Raw genomic sequence first — 16,520 nt, forward strand, 5'->3', positions numbered from 1 at the left:
CAGCCGTGGGAAAGGGTGCATATTGATTTTCTTGGTCCATTGCATAATAAAATGTTCATGATTGTGGTAGATTCCCATTCGAAGTGGATGGAAGTTGTTTATAATTTAAATCTGTGGTTTCAAGCATTTTCTATATATGAATGGAATTCAGCACATTACACCACCACCTTATCATTCTGCCACAAATGGATTAGCAGAAGTTTTGGTGCGTACTGTAAAAACTCATATATTAATTAAGGGCCATGGAAGAACGAAAATCCACAGATCTTTTTGCTGCATTAAACCGTTTCAGCTAATTGCATTACAGAAACAGCATTCACAGTAGTACAGCTGAATTCTTGATAGGAAGAAAGCTATACCTACGCATGCGGTTGGACTTCATTTTACCGGAAGAGCAGCTGAAGCGGCAGCATTTGCGTAAAGAGGGAGAGATCCGAAGAGACTAACAAGAAGCAGTGCGGAAGGGAAACGTAATAAAGTGAGTGTGAGAGGCAATTTTAGAAAAAAGTGATCGTGTTTTTGTACGCGATTATCGACTTGCTAAACCGAGTTGGGTTTATGATGTAGTAGAGGAATCTGCAGTTGGAAAGGCGAGTTCTCCGGAACCATTTAGGGAAGCTAAAACAATTGCAGATGATTTTGTAGTACCTACCTACCTAACTAACTCTAGTAGTATGTTGCGCCCAACCAGAAACAGAAGACTTCCTGACTGGTTCGCAATAAAATAGGTAACTTATGATGTTATGTGAGGGAGGAACGATATGTATTTGGGAAAATTGGTATCTGATAGCAGACTTGCACCAGTCGCGTAACGCAAGTCAAAGAGCTCACGCGTTTGTATGATGTAATGTTTGAAATAAAGGTATTTCAGTATCCTTCCGTTACCTATATGTTATATTATCCAGGAAAGCTGCCTAAATACAAAACAGACTTGAAGTTAGCCCCGGACCTTAAAATTTTTGATTTTTTTAGTTGCAATCGTTTGTTGATCGTTTGTTGGCTATTTTGTATCGTTTGTTAGTTGATAGCATCTCCAGCATTAATTTATTAAGTTTTAGGCGTGAACTTAGCCCTCGACATTAAAATTTGGAAATTTTTTAATTTGTATTCGTTTGTTGGTCGTTTGTTGGAATTTGTTGGCAATTTTTTTATCGTTTGATACCGCATCTTTAGAATAAATTTTGTAAGTTTTAGACGTGAAGTTAGCCTCCGACATTAAAATTTTTTAATTTTTTTACTTGCAATCGTTTGTTGGTGTGTTTGTTGGTTAATTTTTATATTTGTTGGTTGATAGCATTTTCAGAATGAATTTATTCAATGTTGGGCGTGAAGTTAGCCCCCGACATCAAAATTTTTGAATTTGTTTAGTTGCAATCGTTTGTCGGTCGTTCGTTGGTATTTGTTGAATATTGTTTATCGTTTGTTGGGTGATAGTATCTTCAGAATAAATTTTTACAATGTTGAGCGTGCGCTTTGCCGTCGACATTATCATTTTTAAGTCTTATTATTTACAATCGTTTGTTGGTTTTTGTAACTTAAAAAAATATTAATTTTGGGCTTGGGCCTCCGATATTTTAATCATTTGTTGGTAGATGTTGAATACATGGCCTAATAAGAAGTAGCTGGTGATTTTTTTTTAAATTACAAAAACCAACAACAGAGGAAATATCGCCAACAAACACCAACAAACGATTACAAATAAATAATGTCGTGCGCTAAGCTCGCGGGCAACATATAAAAATTTATTCTAAAGATACTATCAACCAACAAACGATAAACAATATCCAACTAACACCAACAAACGACCGACAAACGATTGAAAATAAAAACATTCAAAAATTTTAATGTCGGGGGATAACTTCACGACTAAAACTTAAAAAATAAGTTTGAGGATACTATGAACCAACAAACGACAAAAATAGCCAACAAATACTAACAAACGACCAACAAACGATTGAAAATAAAAAAATTCAAAGATTTAATGTCGGTCGGGGGCTAGCTTCACTCCCAAAACTTGCAGAATTTCTTCTGAGGATGCTTATTAACCAACAAACACCAACAAACAACCAGCAAACGATTACAGCAAAAAAAAACGAAACATTACAACTTGGGGGAGCTAACTTCACGTAGGTGCAGTCCGAGCGCAGTGTATCGTGGGTATACCTTACTACAAATATATTTAGTAGCAAAGTACTATTAAGTAATAAACTTTTCAGTGGTTTTAAAACTATATGGTTAGGTCATAGTTTTTCTGTAATTTTACCTATATAATGGAGTGTATTAAACAGCTACCGACTTGACTTTAATCCTACTCCCACTCCCACTATAGAATGATAAACAAGATACCAAGAATCGCATACGATTTTCAGTAGTGGAATTTTTTACCACTCAGCTCGCATTCGGAAACACCACTTTTAATCTGGCTCATATTCAATAGCACTGATCCTTGAACTGGTAGAAATCGATTGGCAAAGGTTTGATATCGCTATCTCGTTTCGTCGAAGAACAGACGGACAGACCGACGGCCGGAGTTTCTTTCGAAAAATTAGTCTAAAAGCGCGCGTGACAATTACCTTCTCTTGTTAAAAAAACGCGTTTATGGCAGTAAAGAGTAGGTATCTATCTACGAAAAGTTTCAATAAAGGACTTTCTACACGAATTTATCAATAATAAAATTTAGAAATACTTAGGAATAAGTTATGTGTCATTACACCAGCAGTGAGTTTGGAACAACCACAACAACGAACAGAAATTTAAATTACGTTATATCTTAAAATTCATGAGAACGTAATGCTAATATCATGAAACTTCAAACAACTACGGGATATCCATATGTAGCTGCGATACGCACCCGTCACATACTTATTCATATTATACATTTGAATAGAAAGATAACTATCAAAGCCACAGACCATTAGGAACGCCACATGCGAACAACGCAAGGCGAGCTGTCATGTCACACTCGGTAGCTTGACACTTGTAGCATTCTGAAAATTGAAATGTTAGGGTACAATGATGGCTGGATGCAGACCAATCCCTTATACAGCATCACAAAATCTCTGAAACTCGGGTTTTCTATTGGCAGAACAACTTTTATGCGCAAGACACGTGGTCAACGGATCCGCCTTTTGCCACGTTTCACATGTAGCTTTCTATGCAAGAACAGAACACAGAACGTTAGTCTCCTTTCGTGAGAGTCCTAATTACGTTACTTACACGCATTCGTATAGTGGGTGTATGTCGTGATAAGCGATGTGAATAAAAACGTGAGCGCGTCCTGTCGTAAAATTTATGTTTCTCCTCTTACCATGATGATGATGGACGTAGGAATGTACGGGCACGGTCATCATAATCAATACGGCAGCACGTATAATCCGTCGGAAGCCAACTTTTTCGGATACCAAGGCGAATCTTACCCACAAGGGCATACCTCCGAACATCAACTATCTCACTACGCAACGTCCTATTATTACGAAGATTCCTCTTATTTGTGCGGAAATTCGTCAGAATCACCACCACCTCAGCAAGATATAAATTACTACCACCCCTCGCATCATCAACCAATTCCGCATGATAATCCAATTATTAATACCGAATCGGGACTGAGTTACACAAATTTAGATTACGCGAATTCGGGCGCATGTTCAAATTCCGGTTACCTCAACTCTAATCAAAATATTTACCCTTCAGATGCTGGCTACCAAAGAACACAATCCGAAGTAATGGCAAGACATCACGACAATATTATAGACGGCCGCCAATCGCATAGTTATTACGATACCAAGTATCATCATCTCGATAATGACAGTTACTCACAGTTAGTGCTTCAAAATACAAGTTGTGCAGAATACCAACAGCTACAATATAAGGAAGAACCTACCGCAACACAGGAACTGGATCGCACGCACCCGTCGTTGCATTCCATTTCTCAGTTATCTACAGTTCCTCGACATACTCCTGCTATTCCGACGTATAAGTGGATGCAAGTTAAAAGGAATGTTCCTAAACCACACGGTAAGTTAACTTCAGTCTATTAGTCATAATGGTTGAGCGTGAGGCGCACACTACCCTTATATTACTGCACAATTTCTAATATAAATGTGTGCGGTAAATAGCTCCCTATTTGCAATGTAGGGTTCTTAGTAGTAAACGCCAGCGTATATTATCGGGTGTATCGAGATTAAACAGGCATATCTAATAAGTACCTACCTATTTTTATAAAATAAACAAGTGGTAACGCGTAAATCCACCGCACTCTCACAGTTTTCTACGGAGTAAAAATATACATTTTCACGTTTTTTCACTTCTAATTCAATGCCTAGTAAAAGTGTCTACATAACTTTTGTAACGGAAGGAAATCCATTTTTGGCGTATCTCCGAATTACCTATCTACATTCAACATTTCTTGTTGGAATGCGTCTGTACAGATATACAAGGATCTTTCGACATGTATACTCGTAAGTATAATCTATCCCAGTGTTTCTCAACCTTTTTTTACTGGTGACCTATTTGTGAATGTTATTTATCTCTGTGGCCTCCCCTCCCCGTTAGACCGGAGGGGTATGGCGTCATACACCGGGAAATTTTTGAAATTTTAGTAGGTTTATACGCGTTTTTAGACTCATTTACGTTTTTCTCAGACTGCACAAAAATGTATAGATTATTTATAGGCCATTAAATGTGACATTTCAATATTTTAAACACTTTAGAATTAGATAAAAATTAATTTGAGTTATTTTTTAGTTATCAAGAAACCATTTTCAAGTTCTTGTTTTAACGCTGAAATTTTTTTTTAAAAAGAAAGAAAGATGTAGGAAAACTAATCTACAAAAAATGGGCCCTAAGAAATACGTCATGGCCCCCGTTGAGAAACACTGATCTATCCTACGATTTCACCGATTATACAGGATGTAACTTTTCGAGCGACTACATATCCGCTTTATTTCATCAGCAAAAAAGTCTACTAAAAATTTTCCTCTAGATGACCCCTTTAGATAGACATTAACACTATAAGATTTTTAAATCTGATAACGTTTTTATTAGACTTTTATACTCAGAAGATAATGCAGAATCACGTATAGTGAAGAGTTTTATCGATCGCTCGAAAAGATACACCCTGTATAAAAAACCGCAGCTAGCTATATATACGAGGTCTGATTGTACCTAATTATCTAGGTATATGCAGAAGTCTCAAACCCTCGGACGGAGAGTCCGGCTTCGCCCATCGTACGAGTTCTATTTTTTAAATACTGTAAAATTGTATACAGGGTTTCCCAAATCGAGATGGATTACCTGCATGGGTAACTGTCTTACTCATTATTGAAGATAGTGATTTGAAAGTTTTGCAGTGTTAGATGTGCAGCGAATTCTGACTATAGGTAAAGTTTGTTTAGAATTTTGTTAAAAACCGGGTCTGTTATTTATAAACAGCTGAAGCGCCAATTTACAAAAAATTAGATTAGAGAATTATAAAAGTTTAATGTGAAAGTTTCTCGTTGTACAATATATTAATAGGTGCCTACCAACTTTCTTTTTTAAAATAGATACCTACGATATTGGGTTTTTACATTATTTTAAAGAAAGTTTTTAAACTTATGATTAAACAAATAATACTTACATTTCTATCCATTAGGTTGAACTAATTTGTTAAATCAATTATGTAATTAATTATTTTTTGGTAGATCGTAGGTTCGATAGAAACCTACTGTGTCTACATTTTTTTTATTAATTGGCGAACTTTTTCAATAGTTAAACATTGTTTTCTATGCATATCAAGTATTTAATAACAACGAAAGATAATAGTAGTGAGAGGTCTGTACTCCCCTCCCCCCTTATTTGATGACGTCACACGTGCTGCGCTGTGATTGGCTGCGCCATTTTGTGGTGGTAAATTTGAGTTTGTGCGTGAGATTTGAATTTTTGAATTTGAGGATGTTGGCCATTTTGTATGAGTTAGTCGAAAATAAATGTATAGGATGTTGAGAGAGTTTTAAACAATTTTAGGATTTGTATTTTTTAATTATTATTTACCTATTAATTAAAACTGCTTTACTACAAAAACGTATTTATTAAAAAGTTACATTTTTTTGCATTTTCACTATGGATATTCGTGAACCGTAAGAGATACAAAGCCGCTTAAATTTTTCATATTTCATTTATTTTTTACAACGTTACATTTCCTGCGAATGTGTTTGTGGGAAGTCAACCATAACATAGGCAGGCAAAGTTATGCAGCAGTTTATGCTGATTAATTTTCCCTTTCAAAGTTTCTTGCAACTCTACAAATAGCAAAGTTATGGCAAAAAAAACCCGAAAAATCTTATATTCATATAATTATCATTTATTTACCTATATACAGTGTGAGTTTTTTTTTCATTTTAAGCATTGGGATCTCGGAAACCATAAGATATACGGATTCGGTTAAATGAGGAATGTCGTTTTAAGAGCTTATTTAAGATATGCTTTTGTTTTTTAAAAAAAATCCACAGTTCACTAGATATGGGCGAAAAACAGATTTAGTGATTTTTCATTTAACTGTTGTAGAATCGTTATTATTAAAATATAACAAAATGACACGAATAAAAGACATTTTAATGATGAACAAACTAATTTATTTTTAGATGTTACAATTTATGAGTTATAATACAAACTTTAATTTTTTTAAACAGTAGTCATAGTCATAGTTGACTTTGACATTTTTAAAAACGACAAATTTTTCTTTTTATAACGATATAAGGCTTGCTAAATGTACTTTAATAAATAAACGCCCTGTAGGAATTTTCGTATTATTGAGAGGTAAGTAAACAGAGTTGGCCATGGAAAACAATATCTAGTGACTAGTGAGGTACCTTTCATTTACGACGAAAATTGGACAGGCCAATGTTATCTTAATTTTCTACCAAATGAATTTTAAGATAGGTAGGATGGGTTAGATTTGGAAACACGACGTAATTTACGCTGGTTTCAACACAACGGTGCCCCACCGCACAACTAACTGCAAGTTAAATATTATAATAGACAGTAATTAAAAGAACAAAAATGTTTTCCATGGTAAAATCTGTTTTTACTACTCTTAATAATACAAACAGTTCTGTATCATGTTTATTTGTCAAAGTACAATGGACCTTATATCATTGTAAACAGAAAAAAATGTACTTTTTAAAAATTTCACAGCCAACTATGAGTACCATTTAAAAAAATGTAAGTTTCCGTTATAACTCGAAAATTATAAAAGAAGAATAAATATTAATAAATGTATCTTATTAAACGGAAGTGTACCTAACGAAATTAAATTTTCGTACAGTATCAGACCCAAGTTTTTGTGAACGGTAATAATTCCCTTGGGCGTTATAGGTATTATAATGCACCTAAAAACTAGTCAATTATGATGTCATAATATCATAGTAGGACATAAAAGTTATTGCCTGGTTGTTTGTTTCGGAAAGATGCCTCAATTAGAATAGATCAAGGTATCATGAAAAGAAACCTATTTATTTTAAAGCTGATCGATCACACTAACATGGACTGATCCAGTGTCATGAAACTTAAGTAACTTCATCTGCACATACTAATGTCCGATCATTTATGGGGACGAGTTTCATTAAATGTTCTATGCGCACATCGATTCCCAGGTCTATACAAAGTTTCAGTTCTTTAAAAGACCATTTAAATTTGATTTTGCGTATTTTTGTAAAAAGAATTTTGTGACATTTAAAATGACGTGGCTAGGGGCTCGGAGGTAAATGTTAAAACTGAGGGAAACCTTCCATAAATGTTCCCATAACTATATCAAAATCAACGTTTTTTTGATATTTTTTTGTTTCATTTGACTAAAATTCATAGTTAGAAGACTAATGGAGGGAATATAATGGTAGAAGGGGTAAGAATTGTTGTAGACGGAAGTTGCCACATCCAGAGGCCACTCTCGTGGATAGGTGAAGGTACATTTTGGCCGCCATAGTGTTTTTATCACACGCAATTTTGTGAATTGAGAATGATTAGATGCGTATCATGCAAAATTTCTCATGAAGGGAAGAAACAGGGCATTTCCTTTCATCGGTAAGACATGTCATTTATTATGTTGTAGGCGAGGTTGTAGGTACCTATAGTATTTACTGGGATTATGTTTCTTAGTTTTCCAAACGAACCAGTACTTCGAGCAAAATGGTTACCTAACATTTGTAAATATATCTCAAGAACAGCTCTCAAAATATGCGTTTGTGCTCACAACGTTTCAATGACTGTGATTTTGACCAAAGGTTGCACCGCGAAAATGTTCAAATATGCAGTATACTCCGTTCAATAGTTATTGCAAATATGTAAAATATTTCTGTGTTAAAAACAATTAACAGCTTACTTTGTAAACCACATCTTAATTGTCAAATTCTTGTTTCTTGAGTTTTAAATGTACTAGTCCAGCGGCAGAAGATGGAACTTAGGACATTGGCCGGTGCTGGCGGGTCGCTAGTCTTGATACCCCATCAGCATTCGATCCTCTCATCTAGCCCCACCGCTGTGGAGGGTAAATCCGGCTATGCGGATCGAGTTGGGTAGTACGGTCATGTGTATAATCCACATATTCAATTTTGGTGGGTCAAAAACTTAAAAACGGTGGGTGTTTTAAGAAAGTGCATAGAATCAAAGTTGTAGCAAATTTTTGAGCTTGTATTTATATGAAAAGATTTTTTTCTACAACTGTCAAAAAAACCTGTCATTTTCTGACGAATTTCGAAGCGCGAAGTACTAGATTTTTAAACGGTTAATTAATAAGTAAGGTTGCCCTTGACAACGTGCGCGAAATCGTCAACAGTGAAAAAAAGTATTTCGCGCACGTGACAAAGTTGAACTTAAACAGTAAATTTAATTAACAATCGGTTCAGTTGTAGAAAAAATATTGTATATAACGCTAACGCGAAGTTATTTCGCGCATTTGACTGATATTTTAACTCGGCTTCGCCTCGTCAAAATACCTTCAGTCTCAATGCGCGAAATTGAACTTCGCGCTCTTGTTATATAAATAACTATTTTTCTAGGACACACCGTTTTCGAATTGTAAGTAAAAAACTATCAAATGTGACCATCAAAACCATGGTCTCCCCCCTCACCCCTCTAGCACACGCGGTAGTCGGGGGGACTTTATTATATGTTGATCAGAGAACCTTCTGCTACACATTTCCGAAGGAATTAGTAATACATGATTTAGTTCCCCTATTTGCCATTTTTTGATCTCTTCTTACTTAGTCCAGGGAATAGAGGGTTTTAACTTGCAAAATGAGAAGTAGTTCCAATTTCTTTTGCATGTCACATGACAGTCATCTGGTGGTTAAGAATCTAAGTTTTCGACCTCCCACCCCTTGTGCTTCCCCCGTAACACCCCCAAAACCCCTGAAATTTGGTTGGTTGATCAAACATATATTTTTAATGGTTCACTTTAGAAAAAAATATTGTCATCAGAAATTGTAGACCATAAAATTGTACACAACTTTGATATACACTACTTTTTTGTGAAATGTTTATTAAAAAAGATATAGAGCTTGAGAGTTGGTTATATTTTTAAGAATTCTGAAATTTCTATGTGATGTTTTAACCAAATTTCATACTTTATCTCTATAATTAAGAGTTTTATGAGAAAATATATTGAATTTATCGTGGTATAAATCCCTCTACCCTGCACCCTTATCAAAGGGGATGCATAATAATGAAACTTGCAACTCTTGCTCGTGAAGTTAGTCAGAGAGTACAACGCCTATTACATATATTTCCTATTCCTCTTTAATATCTATTCCTACCGCGGTTATGGAGGGGGGGGAGATGAAGGATGAAGCTGAACTGAAGTGAGATAATTTTTTTGTTTCAAACGTATATTAGAAAGCCCTCCAATCTCACAGTGATTCAAATATCCCCACTAGCAAGGGTTGAAAGTTGAATTATTATGCATCCCCTTTGGTAAGGGTGCAGCGTAGGGGGATTTATACCACGATAAGTTGAAGATATTTTCTCATAAAACTCTTAATTATAGAGATAAAGTATAAAATTTGGTTAAAACATCTACATACAAATTTTAGAATTCTTAAAAATATAAGCAACTCTGAAGCTCTATATCGTTTTTAATAAACATTTCACAAAAAAGTAGTCTATATCAAAATTCTATACAATTTTATAGTCTACAATTTTTGATAACAATATTTTTTTGTAAAATGAACCTATAAAAAGATATGATTGAAAAACTAAAAAGCCAACCAAATTTCTTTGGTTTTAAGGGTGGTACGGAGCAAGCACAAGGGGAGGGAGGTCGAAAACTTGGATTCTTAACCACCGGATATTCTTTCATGACATGCAAAAAAAATTGGAACTACTTCTCGTTTTGCAGGAAATGGTCCATTTTCAGTCTCTATTTCCTGGACAGTACTGGACTAAAGCGGAAGGAGATAAATACATCGTATAAACGCAGCGTAGCTCAAACTAAACCGTACCCCAAATCTAACCTTTTTCAGATCAAGGCAAGTACTTCAGACTATCGAGTAAAAGAAACCCAATTATTCTTAAACCTTAACAAGATAAGATCTGCGAGTTTTAATGCTTTTATATGTATTCAAATAAAATAAACAGAGGCAAACATTAAATGGAAATATGTTTCTAGAGTTATAACTCGACACGAAACAGCATGATGCATGTATGATTTCGTGAATGTATTACCCACTTCAATTTCAATATGCATACCAAGGTACGAGTAGAAAAAATACCAACCATTTTACCTTTGAATATCAGATATAGGTTTAGTTAGATTCAAAGATTTTACAGTGTTACTTATTAGTAATAAAAGTATTTATTTCGTGAACAAATTTATATATAGTTAAATGAAAATGAGAAAATTCTCATAATGGCTTTACCTAAAACTTAGATCTGATAGCTATTCAGATTATTACATTTTTGCTTGGTCTTAAATCTATCATGCAGTGCTACATAAAATTTCTACTCTAGTCATTACAAACACAGACAAATTTGCTTATTCATTACCTTTCTATGTTGCATTCTAATTTTGTAATTAATTGCGAAATAATTGTTGAACGTTTACGTATACCATAAAACACAGTGATTACGTGTAACTTAATAACAAGGCGTAAGTATAAGCCATAGTTAATTTAATTTTTAAATATGTACCTAATTTTTATTAATATTTTACGTCAACGTGTAAGCTGTGTTGTAACTCACGTGGGTGGTTTACCATCATGCAAGGGGCAATTTACGTTAGGGTCAAGTATATATCGGGGTCGCACTATCTCCAGTTGAGATCTTAACATTGCCTGTATAATCGATTTAATTAGTTAAAATTTACAAACTTAATACAGTGAATAACCGTTTAGTAGTATTTCGCACTGAATATAAAATAAGCAACATAAGAATTTGTATGTTCATGACATCTTCAAACCCAGATTTTTGTTTTATGTGTTTATAAATATGTGTTCGATCACGATCTGTACTTTCTGAGAATCGGCACTACTTGTACGATACTGTCGTTCTTCCCGGGTGTGTGAAGTTGGCAGTGCATCAACGGCACAAATCACGGAACAATACGCATTGTTTTGTGCCGAGTTTGTGCAGCAATCAATTTGTAAACAAAACATTCCGTATAATCCTTATCAAAGTTTTAGGTGTGTTAATCACAACTTGGTCAACTTCCACGACTCACAAGTCCTTATTTGGCTAGTTAGTTTTCGTAAGGAAATAAGTATCATCCCTCTAGAGAGGACCAAAAAAAACTGGAGATCCAAAGTGTTTCGTTTGGGAACTACCTAGAAGTCCAAAAACGTGCCTAAATTCTACTTGAATTTCTTCTCAACATTCAACACATATATGAGATTAAAATGAACCAATTTCTCCGGATATGCTTTTTCTGATTTTGCAAACAATTTGTTAACATTTCTACCCCAAGATGGTTCACCCCTAAACAGGGACGCTATACATATTGTCGATCTCAACCAGATTTGGCACGACATCGAAAACGGGTATTCCGGCGCGTAAACTACACGCCATAAGAAAAAGTTTACGCTCTAATAATGTTTAGCAGAATCGTTAAACTCAATTTAGATGTTGAGTTTTTATCTCGGTTTTTATTTTGTTTTAAAAAAATATTTTTTTTTATATCTATAAAAAAACAATTGTACCTACTATACGTCTTTCGCTATAAAAACCGATGCACGTCATTGATTTACAGTACCGTCCCGTCGAGGTCATGAAAGGACAGTGGTTGACCGGGCCGGGACAATGCAGGGTCGGGAAACACATACGAAAAAATAATAAACGAGGCACTTTATAGTCTGTTTATTCAGTCTGACTGAGGTAAAATGTTTTTTGGAGTCACCAACAAATCTACCATTGTTCTCACTGCACAACGCAGAATATATTTTTTTTGTAAATATGAGTATGAGTATTTTCAATTTTTTGGGCCGGGTATTATGATTGCATGACCAGGCCGGGACGTTCTACGGAACGGCACTGTTGATTTATGAATCAATTTCAGACAAGTTTTCTATAGATTTCGCACACTTGTTTTTTTTTGTACATGTTGCAGTGTTGCAGCATATGTCTGAAATTGATACACAAATCAATGACGTGCAACGGTTTCTATAGCGAAAGACGTATACCATTACACGTTTCATTTTTATTCTGAACGTTGTCAAAATGCATAGGTACATATTACTATCTTCACCTCAAAACAGTTTGATCTGACTCTTCATTTATATATATGATCTAGCGCAGGGTTGTCAACAAATTATGTTACCTATTAACTTTCTTATGATGTTGAATTTTATTCCTTTATTGTACCAATGGTGCCAATATTTTGCTTTATGCAATCTCAAAAGATCAACTATTACTAAATCAAATTAAACATGGTCTGGATTTTAAAATGTACACAACTTTGAATTGTTTGCTATGGTTTACAAGTTCCATTTTTTGAAAGACAGTCTGAAAAAAATTTGTTAACTGAAAAACTGTAACGTCTAAATTGAGCGAATGCGAACAACCTTATTTGGAAAAATTGGCTTAATATGAGTGGGTTTTATATTGTATTGTGATGGTGTAGCTGTAGATAATCTCAACTTTAGCGACGTAGGTAATTGTTTGTTTGGTTTACACAGACAAACAGTTGCATCTAAGATAGTGGTTACTTTTTCTTCAAAAATACAAAAACCTAACTACATTGTTTTATGTTTCGTGTTCTAGAGCTCTTAAATGGATGATTCCTCCCCCACAATCACAATCAAAATGTAAGCAAGTTCGGTCAGGTGACCAAGCTGCTTATGGAAAAATACGTCCTCTATTATCGTCTTTTAGGATACTTTTAGGATTGCCGGTCACAGAACACTTGATTCCGGTCTACAATTCTAGGTTTTTCTAAAGATGTGAGCAACTTCCGGGATAGTATCGTGTCAATGTTGAAAAAAAAAGACTTTTCGTTCAACATTGGCACGATCCTATTTCGGAAGTCGCTCGCATCTTAAGAAAAACATAGATCGTAGATCGACACAAGGTATGCTGTGACCGGCAATCTTTCCTGGCGAGAGTTATAAGTATATTGCGATGAACTTGGGCTGCTCGCGCATAGCCGGTGAGCTTGAGGAAATAAAAACAAATTAGTGGAATTATTATTTGAGTCTATTTTAATACGTATGGTACTTTATTAAGCGGTAGTCGGCGGTAGAAAACGGCGAAACGGCGGTACAGGGAACGGACGCACGGACGGACGGACTCGAGCGCCACCAGACGAAAATCTCGCGCCTGGACAATGTCGGCGGTAATCACGGACGGACAGGTCGGTTTCAGTAGCCTCGGAAGTAGTCTCAATCGAAGATGTTAATTCCAGGAATTCGGCGGTCAGGTCCAACAAATGGCGGTGGTACTGTCTGCAACTCTAAAACCAAATATGGCCTACCGGCAAATTCCTTAGCAGAAGAAAAGTAGTTAGTCACAGTTAAAGTGGCGGTTTTTATAGCGGGCAAATTCGGGAACTTCTAGCAATCTATTCGTTAAGTGAGCGCGAACAATTTGACACCAAAATCTCCTCGGTAGGTGCTTCTTTACTGAAATTCATTTAATTAGTGTATGCTAATTACACATACTCAAAAGGGTGAATGAGAACTCATGAACTCATTACTTTGGCGCGCATGTCGTATGCTTCTTCATCTGAAATCGGCATAAAGATAATTTGATACTCTGAGAGGATACGATAAACTTTGATAAACCTTGACAATTTTTGCGTAGCATTGTGTTTCTTTTGTTACAAAGCCAACATGGATGAATATAAATATTGCATTATGAATGTACGTTTTTCTCGCCACATTTCTGCTTAGAAAACCTTGTCAAACAATGTCCTCTAATACTCATCAAATCATCACATTTACTTAAAAGGCTCTATTCATGTAAAATCCGATTACACGAAGAGAGCTCCTTTCAATTGTGTGAAAATCCATAACCTAAACAAAAGTTGCATTCATATCCTTACAGAGATTTCTTCTTCTTCCCCCATCCCCCATATTTTATAAGCTAGCACAATATGTACTGCATCAAAATGACTTTTGGCTTTTGCGATACATGTATTTTTTATGCATATTTGTTGGGTATATTTTAGGAAAATAGTTATTTGTTTCATTAGTACAAAAAATGTCAGTTTTCGGGACGAGGAAGATAGTTGCTGGACGACGCGTTAGCGGAGTCCAGCAACCTTCCGAGTCCCGAAAACGCATTTTTTGTACGAATAAAACATAAAATTTTTTCTCCAACCCCCTTTACTTCAAATTATATTCGAATTTAGATTCAGTCACAGTTTCACTACTAGTATAAGAACTTCCGCTTTCTTGTCCTCACGTGTCATGCCACTCTAGTTTTTAGGTTAACTTAATAACCTAGTCGTTCTTACTTCTTACTTCTCACCTCTCGCGACTTTGTAGGGAGCAAATCTTGAGGTAGCATGTTCTGCCGTTTCTATAATCTCTGGCGGAGTGCAATCCATGTCGCTATCAGTTTCAGTTATTTTATTGTATACACAATAAATATTGTTATATTTTGCATTGAAATAAAAAACTTACCATACAGTTTTTTAATTAAAATTAATTGCAATTAACTTTTTCAATTTTGAATTCAAAATGACAGATAATAGTGCAATGGGTCTGAAGTAGATGGCGTTACACGCGACGGCGGGTTGTATATGTATTAAAATTACGTTCACGGAATATGTAAATTACGTTACACATGGTTTAAATAAAAATAGCGAGCGTAAATCATTTTCAATACATGTACATACGTATAGGTAACATCACTATTTGATTTGTATGTATAGAAATATCTTACAATCTGCAATGTAAAACGATGTCAATGTGACATATCTCCGTGATTGTAATTTTTTAATTGGCCAACTTTCAAGGTCAATTTCTTTTTGGTACTAGGACCAAAAGTATCCACTTTTTGTACAGTTGCCATGGTGAAAGCGATTAATCCGCAAAACGTCAATTTTAGGTACCGAACACTGTCACAAAATAGCGTCTTATTCAGGTGGTTGGAGAAAAAATCATTTTTCTACTTAATAAATGGGACGTCTTCTAGCAACAAACCTAGAAATTTGAAAATAATTTCCACGCTTTTTCTTGGCCTCTTTTTTTCCCCAAGCGGCGCAATTAACGGTTCCAGAGATGGTCTGTGACCTTTATTAATAGGATACCCTGCACAATCGGGGAAAAACTAATATTTATACGCTTTTTTTTTAAATCGTTGTGGCCGTGGAATTATAATGAACGCACTTGAATAGTCATTCTCGTTTGATGTTTAGTTTGCGACGATTTCTAGGTTGTTCGTCAGATTTGAGAGCCTGAAAAGCGTAACATTTTTCCATTTTTTTGAACATTTCGCTTATAACTCGAAAAGTACTTATCCTACAGAAAATTTTACTCTCTTCTTTTCTAAAGAGCATTAAATTATGCGTCGAATGGCGTTTGAAACATTGAAATAAGTTTAGCCGTTCAGACTTAATCACCCGTCAAAAATGAACGATTTTTACAAACTAGCTCAAAAGTTGACAACCCTCAACTTCTAACGCCTGTAGGTCGAAAAGGATTGCACCGATTGGAAAATATCATAGGATCAAAGTTGTAGATACTGTAATAAAATTGTGAATCAGATGCAAATGTGCAATTCGCTCACTCCAGTGCTGAGATATGAGTTTTAAACCGAAAGAGTCCTTAGCGCCAAATTTCCGCATGTAATGCAAGAGGGCCCGGATAGAGGGACATTGAAGGAAAAGTTACTTCGAACATTCATTAAGGCCAGTAGGAGGAGAAGTGATGGGCATGATACGTGGTTACAGACTCAGAAATCTGTCATCCTTCACGAGAAGTGTCGCAAAGGTGTCTACACGAAGGAGTCTTAACATTGTAAAGGTTGAAAAAGAAGCAGGAAACGGAAACCGTGTGACAAGAGGCCGTGAGGAAGTGCCGAAATTCAACTTTAAGGAACTCTGCAAAAAATTA

General features: G+C 35.3%; 1 protein-coding gene across 3 annotated transcripts in view; it reads left to right on the plus strand.

Moving 5' to 3' along the window:
• The first annotated feature begins 3,195 nt into the window (after window positions 1–3,195).
• LOC116166939 (homeobox protein Hox-A1-like) overlaps window positions 3,196–16,520 on the plus strand; it is a 72,400-nt gene continuing 59,075 nt past the window's right edge. For all 3 annotated transcript variants that reach the window (XM_031482158.1, XM_031482156.1, XM_031482157.1), the window contains exon 1: window positions 3,196–4,014. In XM_031482158.1, coding sequence (XP_031338018.1) covers window positions 3,309–4,014 — 706 coding nt within the window. In that variant the 5' untranslated portion in view covers window positions 3,196–3,308. The remainder of the gene's footprint in view (window positions 4,015–16,520) is intronic.

The sequence above is a fragment of the Photinus pyralis genome, unplaced genomic scaffold (assembly GCF_008802855.1).
Source record: "Photinus pyralis isolate 1611_PpyrPB1 unplaced genomic scaffold, Ppyr1.3 Ppyr1.4_LG3b, whole genome shotgun sequence".
In the NCBI taxonomy this organism is placed as follows: domain Eukaryota; kingdom Metazoa; phylum Arthropoda; class Insecta; order Coleoptera; family Lampyridae; genus Photinus; species Photinus pyralis.